Raw genomic sequence first — 10,303 nt, 5'->3', positions numbered from 1 at the left:
TATTGTAAAATAGTCACAACGGTGGGTGAGCCAAAATTGATTGAAGATTGGAGCCCATATCTTTCAAGTCACCGGATGAAGATTTATTAGTATGCGAATGGATATTCGTATAGTAAATTTAATTTAATTTTTGAATTTAAATATTAAAATCACTATATATGATGGATTTGAATAGAAATCTGGATATTCAAATCTATTTTAGTTTAGATAATATGAAATAATTGAATTCATTATCTAAAATAATTATAAAAAATGATTTTTAAATATTCAAAACTTAAATAATTATAAATGTTCAACGAATAATAAATAAATGTAAATCATTTACCCAAAAGAAATGGAAATCGAATAAATATTATTGTTCAATTTGAATAATAAATAAATGTTGAACGCATTTGACTTAAACTAAAATGGTTGAAAATCCAACCACTTGAATAATTATAATAAACATAAATTAATCAAAATTAAGATACTCTTGATCTGATATTAACTTGAATCAAAATGACTTGAATAGATGACACAAGTTCACATTTATAACTAATCTTAAATGATATAAACCTAATCGACGCAAAATGATCTACACCCATAATAATCTTAATTGAAAATTTTAAAATTTAGAATCTAAAACAATACAAATAAAAATAAACTCAAATTCAAAATAATTTGAATATTTTTTTTATAGAATCAAAACTTACATTTCTATTTAAGAGAAGGGATGTTAACGGAACCTTCAACTTTAAAGTTTTAACTAGTTTGTTTGAATTATTGAGCATTTAAACATTTTAGAAATTTGAAAATTTTCAATCTAAATTGAAATGAAACAAGATCAACTCCACTTTAGTTGATATGTTTAAACATATTTAAAGAAGGAAGGGAGGCATGGACAGTGACCACGCTGCTCTCCTGATTACATTTCATTTCAATTCATTCGGAGTCAAAGGAGAAAACGCCAAAACGGTGGGCCGTACCCTCCCTGAGATCAATTTCCCAATTTGGTACCGCAATTAATGGGCTATACTAAAGCCGTTTCACCCATATTTCTAATATCTGAACGGTTATTAATTACTTATTAGTGATCGACGACAAAACCCTTTTTCCATAACTTAAATCTGGACTTTTGTCCTCTTTATTTCCTGTTTCTTTTTCTTTTTTCATGGACATTGGATTTTTCTTCTTAGATCTTCAAACCTTTCCTACAGCAGTTGGATTCTCTCAAATTATCTTTTTGTTTAATCCGAGAGGTATATCATCCGCTTTATCATTAACCTACTGTTTTAGAATGGATCGTATTCTTATCATGCATGTTCATTGATTTGAATCTTATTACTGTTTTCACTTATTTATTTAAGCTGCATTAATTGTTTTCTGCTAGTTTTGATTCTCACACTCATCCATCTCAGGCTAAATATTGAATCGGAAGCCTGTCCTTAAGTTGTTTGAATTAATGTCGCACTCTCACAAACTAGCTATTTGGCTTAAACCTTTTATTAGTACAAAAGCTTTTATTCCCTTGTTTTAGTTGACGTCATTTTTTAGTTATTTAGTTTCATATATATGTGATGAATCAGTATCTATATCAAGTAATATTTGTTATATATATATATATATATATATTCAAAATCATCTTTTTTTCAGTTTTTCAACAATGCTATTTGGTTTTGTAGGTATAATATAGAATTACAATTGTTACCTTAAACTTTTAAAAAATAATTTTTAGTTTAATAGTAACCTTAGTTTTGTATCAGTGAAATTATGCCAAATAAAATGGAAGAAGTTGAGGTCATATCGAACTTAGAAACATACCTTTTTCCATCTTGAAGCATCTTCGAATTATATGAAAAATAAATCACATATATACAAGTTTTTAATTCAACTGCTAGGCAAGATGTGAAAAGGATTTCCAGGAAAATCTCACCGTTTCCTTGTTTGGATGGAAAATGCAATATATAAATTAACCAGGGGAGAAGAAGGGAAAAAAGTATTTTCCATGGAATTATTTTTTTATTATAATTATATGGTTTTTATGTATATAACTCAAATTTTAACTATTTGGTAGGTTGTGAGATATATACATATATATCTGTATGTTTATAAAGAAAGAAATAAACCACGACTAGCAAGCTGTCTGCTTTTTCCTTAGAGTTTTGACTCACTAATTTCCTCAATTTCGAAACCAAAAATTATTTATTATTTCTTTTTGTCTTCTTAAAGCTTTTAATTTCATACTTAACAAATTAAATAAGGTGTTATTTGAAAAATTAAAAATCAATAATCAAAATTAAGTGCTAATTAATTTTATGAGTACTGATGAATTTATATTATAAAGTTGTTTAGTATATTAGTATTTAAAATATATATATTTCTACTATTATTCAGATTATAAAGTTCATAACTAAAGAATATATATATTTTCTAAAAATAACTTCAAATTTTTAGCATCAATTTGATGAATAGCTTTCTAGTTATTTATCATATTCAATAATTTTTGTTGAAGATTTAATATCATCATTATCAAAACATTTACAAATTAAATGTTAATTTTTTTGTCAATGAAATGAAAACTTTGAAGGTTTATAAAAGCAACCTAAATTATAATTATAAAACTTCAATTTGCAATAGTCTTTTCCCCATCTTACATAGCACTGAGAAGTAAAAACCATGCTTGATTGTAAATAGTGTTTATGGTTTTCTTATAATTTCAAACTTAAATAGAAAGGAGATTGTTTCTAATAAAATTTATTTCTTCAAGAGATTAAAGAAAATAAGTTGGGCATAATTTTAAAGAGCTTCAAATTATACCATTAATATATATAAAGTACTTTCTAAGATTATTATTATTCTTTGCTACTGTTTGGTTAAGTGCATTATATTAAAACAAATAACATCAAGCTTTCAATATTTACATATTAATACTATGGTTTTTATTTTATTTTTCAACAGGAAGAACAATAGAGTTGATATGAATGAGGGTTTAGATTCGTTTTAATACAGTATTAGTATACACAACTTGAAATCAAACTATGTCAACAATCAAAGTTTGTCACAGATGTGTGGGGCAAATGAGACCTTAGCTGAATAGTAAGGTTGAGGTCTTACAAATTTTAAGATTTAAGGATCGAGTCGGGCTCTATGTAAATGTGTGGATTCTTTTTTATATTTATTCTAGTTAATTAGTTAGTTAGAGTTTAGTTAATGGTTAAATTAGTTATTTAATGTTGATTGAAAATGTTGTAACTTAAAAAAAAAGTTGGAGATATGTGTACTGTAATATTCAGAATAAAATAGCTCAAAGCTGGTTCAAAGGTGAAAAAATGAGAGAAATATTGGATTCATGTAAGATAATAAGTAGTTAATAGTTAGAAAAAGAAAGAGTAGAAAAAAAAAAGGAGAGAAACAAAGAAATGATGGTAAAAAAAAATCTTATGTACAATTGCTAGAGGTATTCAAGGATAATTGACTAGAAACCCAAGGAATTTATCCTATAATGACTGTAGGATTAACATTCTTGACGTTGCTAGTAAAAGTAATACAGATTTCCACTATTTTTTTTGAACTTTCGAATTAATTTTTATATATTGTATGAAATTTATAAAATTGTTACTTGTTCATATATATTATAAGTAATACTTGGAAAAAAGACAATTATTTATCACATATATATGTAATAACTAAAATATTAATAATGATTTCAACATTCATTATTAATTCTTAAATAAAATAGTTACTGAAAAATCTAGTTACAATATTACGACTTAAAAAAATTTGTTTATTAAGTTCTTAACAAGAAACAAATGTTTCATATAATAATGAACAAAAAATTTGTTTCATATAATAATTTCCCATTCTTTTGTCTTGAAGATTTTTCCTTTATTAAGTTGACAGAAAAAGTTCACAAAGGGACGCAAATCTAAGAATGGCAAGAAAGCATGTGAGAGGATAAAGGAATGATTCCATATAAGGTCTTTTAGAGCAAATTGGTAGACAACACCCTAAAAAAGTTAAAAGAAAAACCCTGGAAAATATATATAAAAAGGGTCTTGTTATTCATGAAAACCAAAATAATAATAATAATAATAATAATAATAATAATAATTACAATAATACTTAATATATATATATATATATAATAAATAAAGGAGCATAATAATGGATTACATGGACCCATACACCTCTACTAGTATAGATTCTTTTATAGTTTATTTTAGCATTATTGAAAGAAAACATTCTACATTTGACCTTAGTTTAATTTAATTTAGATTTTGAGTTTTCAATTTGTTAATTGTTATGTGGTTGATAATTGACTTAAGGTAGAATTAAAATTACATTTGTCTCACCTTAATATAATATAGCTATCTTGATGTACACTCCTGCCGAACTAAGAAAATAAGTTCATTTTCTTTTCAATATTGAAAATATTTCTATGAGAGAAAGGAAAAAGGTAGAAAATGGTAATTGATCAACCAAAAACAATAGAAACCCAGAAACAAGAACAAAATACCAAAGAAATTAACTAGTAGGATTAAATCTATCTATCTTATAGCAGAGGAAATGACTCCAAATTATATGTAAAATACAGGCTTATAGGGAAAAAAAGATGCAAACATTAACTAAAGAAACAGTTTATAGAAATGATAAAAAGAAAATCCCAATATCTCACAAAGATTATGCAAGTTCCTCGGATTGAAAACTATTTCATCTCAATTACCTATATATCTGCTCTCTACAGAAAATAAAAATACTTACCATCTTAGACAAATCATCTCTGTATGAATCATTTTCCCTTTCAACAATATGTTCCTCTGATTTATGCATATTTATTCTATATATAACTTTGATGTAATAAGTATATATATGTATGTATGTATGGAATTACTCAAGGGAGTAGAGATTGGCGATTTTTTTCATCACCTGTACCTGTGTGGTGAGGCACTTAATGTAATGCGCAGTTTCATCCAACAAGTTGCATAAATCCATGGATTCACCACCTGGAACAAGCTCTCTTAGCTCCTCAGCTTGGACAGCAAGCCCAACATGATCTTCCTTGTTTTCTTTTTCATGGCTTGTTTTTTCCACGATGGCAGCTCGATGATTAGTGGCTGTAGTTGTTGTTGTAGTAGTAGTGGTAGTACGGGTCTTGACCGATGATCTTCGGCCTGACGAGGCTAAACGACTACGGGACCGGCTTCGGAGCTTCCAAAGCGTTGCCCTACTCCAAGTTCTCCTCGACCTAACCGAGTAAGCCATGGACTTGTCAGCTGCAACCTTAATTCTTCGATAACGTTGGAAAATCTCTCTGGGAGAAGATGATGATATAGGTTTTTGAGCATTTATTTTAATCAGAGCCCTAAGGAACCTTGCGGTGAACCTGGATTTAAGAGAACTAGGGTTCAAGTGCTGAGAATCCATGATGGGTTTTTCTAGAGTATTAACTATCTAGGGTTTTCTTTTATATGAAGGTGGATAAGAAGATATATATAATAACCAACTGTCGTACAGGGTTTTCCTTTTTTGGATGGATCAGAGGGTCAAATGAAAAATTAGTTGAGCAGGGGGGAGAAGGAATTGAAGAGAGATGTGATTTTCTGGCACAGAGGGGGGCCAGTTGCCCAGAAATGATCTCAAGGACAAAAATCTCAACTTTTTAGTTTTTTTTGACAAATTCTGACACACAGTATCTATATAGACCAACCAGACAACAAGAAAGACATGGATGTTTGGCAAAGGGAAATTTCAGAGAACTAAACTCATGTGAGTGAGGAGATTGGAAATGGGAGGTGCAAAGAGGAAGGAGACTTAAGGAATCAACCTTTGATAAGCATTGGTTATAAACACCAGTTAAAAAATATTATTATTTATTCTATATAAATATCGTTTTAAACCGATTTCACTAGACAGGGATTAATAATGATATACTATATTTGAATTACACGTTTCAGCTTTCGTTTTCAGTTTGGGGTTTTGGAGATGAGAGGAAAAGTGAGTGTATGTGGGGCTGAAATAGCCAACCACCATATGATCGCACATGGTTCCATTCTCCCACTTGGATTAATGTGGGGTCTCTTTGTTTTTTTTTTTTTTTGGTGGGGGGTCTTCAATCTTTCGTCTTGCTTTCTCTCCCCCCACATTTTGTTTTGTTTTGCCGTGAATCATTATTATTTCCTTGGTTAAATTTTGAATGCCTTAACCTTTTGCCTGTGTATGTCGACTGGTATCAATGTTGGGTGTGTTTTGATTATTAATCTCGCCCTAAATTTCCTCTCACTGTTGGCCATTTCGGACAAATGATATTGATCGATGGTATATGTAGATAGATAGTCGACATGGAGTGATGTTTTGAGCAGTGGAGGTTTAGGATGTCGGCCCTCGGCCACAGAATGGGCCAAATCACATAGAATGTACGGAAGGGGGAGAAATCAGTCACATGGTCATCAGTTTCTTCACTATATCCATTAACCTTAACCGGTCCTACTACTCCTATGAAAATCCTCAAAATTTTGTCCCCGTTCAACCCTCCAAAAAAGGGTGTTGTTTTATTTTTTTTTTATCGTCAGAAAATTGTTTGACCACTCAATTGAGCGGATTTTATTTGCATTGGAGGAACAGCTAGAAAGGACCTAGTCAAAATATCTCCCATATATTGGTTTGTTTTTCCTTATCCAATTTTATTTGAATGAGTTTGTTTCTAATATCTGACTGCTTTTTTGCTGATTCAATTATATAATCATCATTTGTTTTTCACTAATCATCCTAGTATTAGAGCCATGTTTCATTGGGAAATAGACCTACAAAATTTGTTCTTTGTTATAGTTGTAATGCAGCTCTTGTAGATTTTCAAGTTAGAAAACTAGTTAGTATTTGCATTCCCTTTCGTCCTTCCTCTCCTCCTGCTGATAAGCTTGGAACAAATATATATATATGGGATTATTATCACTCAACAAGCGGGTATAAAATAATGTCATTTATATTTAGGATGAAGTAAAATAATCATAAAATAATTAGAAAGAATGTTTAGTATTATTTAGACCTATTTCTGGAGTTTTTAAATTTCACCATAAAATAATTGTCCTATATGTATATGTTGAAATATTGGAGTATACTTAAAAAAGAGAAAGGATAGAGAGAATGAAGAAATAAGGGAAGTGGGGGGAATTCTCATAATCTCATAAATGTAAAAGAAATATATAGAAAGAAAGAGGAGTGAAGGTTTGAGGACCACAATCAAGTGGGCGCATGCATGTGTGAAGGGAGGAAAATGACAAGGTTCAAGCTAAGCAAAGCAAGGGATTGGTACTTTACGGTCATCACAACTTGGAACTGATTATAACCTCCATCTTTGTCTTCGTCTTTCTTTGCTTTGCTTTTAATAATTATCATCATCACCAGCTCCTTCTATTTATATTAATATCGTTAACCTTACTCAACACTACTCTAAGGTAAATATATATATAGAGAGAGAGAGAGAGAAGTAGGGGTTCTTGCACTGCCACGCCTATGGTAATTAAGGAGGAGGCTTTGTAGCTCCCACGGAGGTGGTGAGCTGTAGATACCTGCGGCGGTGATTGATGTTTATTTATTTAGTTATTTATTTATAGGGTTTGGTTCAACTCCCTATAAGGAAAAAGAAAAGGTGGGTGAGGGGAGTTTGTCTAAGTGTTAACACATAGATAGGAGTTTCGTCATAAAATTAATAAACTTTGAAAGCGGAAAGATGAAGCAAATTAACCACTTAATTTATTCGATGCCTTTTGTACCCTCCCTTGTTTTTTTTCTTCGACAACCATATTTCCAATGAGGTGACAGAATCATTTGGTTTGCCATCACATTACTATTATATTATAAAATGATATGCTTGTTTAATGATATTAATTAAGATGGCTTTTAATATATATATAATTAATATAATACTTATAAATATTGCACCTATTATAATGTTTGAGTTCATGATATGATATCACAAAATTACATTTCAAGGAAAGTCTCTTCCAATTACACTATAGATTTGATTGATAATATTGATCTATCTTAATATATAACCATTTGTACCAAATGATAGAATAACTTTTTCTTTAAAATTAAATGTTGATTTTCTCATCATAACATTTAGAAATAAAATATTTTCTTAGGATATTATACCTAATTAATAATTTATTGTATATATGAATTTATTCTAGCCTTATTTTATTAAAATTTTTATTCATTATTATTTTTAATCATTATTTACAAATTGATTTTACTTTTAACAAATATGTCTTATACATTTGAATGATGATAATTGAAATATATTAAATACGAATGTATGAAAAATAAATAAATAAATAATAATGATTAATAAAAGTAATAAATTGACACCTACCCATATACATAAAATGTCATTAAAAGTTTTGAAAAGTAAATTATATAAACAAATTCTAAAAGTATTAGTAAATTTGATTCAAGCATGTTTTGTAACGTAAAATATTATACTTGTGAAGCTCCTCAATCAAAGAAAGCATAAATTCACTCATTAAAGGAAATTAGTTGGTGGATATAGATACATCTAGTCAAATAATTCTTAATTGCTCATGGTAGGTTAACTATGTTGACTTTTTAAATCTTAAATTAATTAAATTAAAATATGAGTAATTTTTCGATTGAATTTTTAAAAATTTTATAAATGGGTTGAAGTTGTGACTAGTGTTATTTATATATTTAAAATATTATATATTTAAGGGATAATTTTCAAATTTACACATGAATTTTGTAGTTGTGACTGATTTCATACTATAACACTCTTTGCCTAACCCGACTGCTGGGTCTTAGCTACAAAATCCTATACTAAGTTATAGAAGTAAGGACGATCAAATAAATATCCAATTCATGTTATTATACATTTAAATATAAGGAAAATGCGCATACGATATGATATACAATCAATTTCGAGACTTACACGAGCTTATGAATACTCTTATACTAGTTCGCACTGGAACTAGGACCAAATTATAAAATTTTAAAAATTCTTGGATCGACGTCGTGATTTCATCATTTCCTTATCGTGACGTGACCATCTCAATATGTCACGTTGCGACGACATGCATATGCTCATCGCAATGCCACTTTCTGAGATGACGACGTTGCGACATCATAAGTTTGAGGTTGCAATGTGACCCCTGTTTTTGGCTACTTAACTCATTTTAGTTCCTAAATTACATGTTTTCAACCAAAACATATTATTACCAACATTCATTTGACCATTTCACTTATGCCAAACCTAATAAAACATGTTAAAATGAACTTGTAACTATTTGAAATTAACCATTTAACTTAACATACAATCCATATCATTCACTCAAGTTTCATTTCACAATTTACTTATTTAACCATGACAATTTTACTTACCTTAGATCAATATGTAGATAACTATTAATTTTGAGTATCTAGTATCCAAATGACAATGGAAATAATCAAATCAACCATACACATAACCTATATTTTAAGGATGACTATCATTTCTACTATTTTACATGCCATTAAGTAAACTAACCATTCAAACTATCATACTTATAATCTTTATCATGCCAAAACCTATCAATTCAGATGTTATTCATGCAAGTATCACACAAGACCAAAACATGTATCAGTTTGATCACATAGCAAGTCAATTACATAAGTTGTAACAGCCCGATTTTCAGTGATGTTGGAAATAATGGTTCGAGGTCACCAAATTCGACAAGTAAGCTCTTAAATTTTATGATTTAATATTTACGAGTCAAATATGGTTTTAAAAAGATTTTTGAATGAGTAATCTATGTTTTATAATGAATAATTAAGTTCGAGTGGTAAAATCCTAGGTCAAGTGGTTTTAGAAAGTGAGGTATCGGGGCCTCGTTTCTCTAAACCGAACTGTAAATATTTTTATAAATATTTAAGGAGTGGCATTAAGGTGGTATTAAAGTTTCGTTGAAAAATTTTAACGTTTAGATAGTTAATTAATTAAAAAGGACTAAATTGTAAAAGATGTAAAATTTAATCACTAGTTGATTCAATAGGTAATTGATAAAGGAAAAGGGACTTAAATGGTAATTAAACCATGATCAAAGTTTCCAAGCGGTGGTGTTATGATTGATTCCACTAGCTTTTGGATTAATTTTCTTTTAGTCCTAATAAGTTTGGGACTAAATTGTAAATAAGTTTATTTAGTTAGAATTTAATTAAATTGAAGGACCAATTGTGAAATTCAATCTTCCTTTGATGGTAATTGTACCATATATTTATGTAATGGACAAATATGAGCATAGATTTGGTGTTTTAAATTAATTATTAACCAAGG

At 29.0% G+C, this 10,303-nt stretch overlaps 1 protein-coding gene across 1 annotated transcript; it reads right to left on the bottom strand.

The window, feature by feature from the left end:
• Window positions 1-4,600: 4,600 nt before the first annotated feature.
• LOC108471154 (transcription factor IBH1-like) lies at window positions 4,601-5,871 on the bottom strand. The gene has a single exon (XM_017772745.2). It carries the CDS (start codon window positions 5,401-5,403, stop codon window positions 4,867-4,869), a length of 537 nt encoding a protein of 178 aa, XP_017628234.1. The 5' UTR covers window positions 5,404-5,871; the 3' UTR covers window positions 4,601-4,866.
• Between the last annotated feature and the right edge of the window lie 4,432 nt (window positions 5,872-10,303).

This window comes from Gossypium arboreum, chromosome 11, assembly GCF_025698485.1.
Source record: "Gossypium arboreum isolate Shixiya-1 chromosome 11, ASM2569848v2, whole genome shotgun sequence".
In the NCBI taxonomy this organism is placed as follows: Eukaryota; Viridiplantae; Streptophyta; class Magnoliopsida; order Malvales; family Malvaceae; genus Gossypium; species Gossypium arboreum.
Note: the sequence above shows the minus strand (reverse complement) of the source record. Positions and strands in the feature narration are given on the sequence as shown.

Excerpts from the sequence above, each read along its gene's own strand:
- LOC108471154 (XM_017772745.2), bottom strand. The coding sequence starts at position 5,403 with ATGGATTCTCAGCACTTGAACCCTAGTTCTCTTAAATCCAGGTTCACC.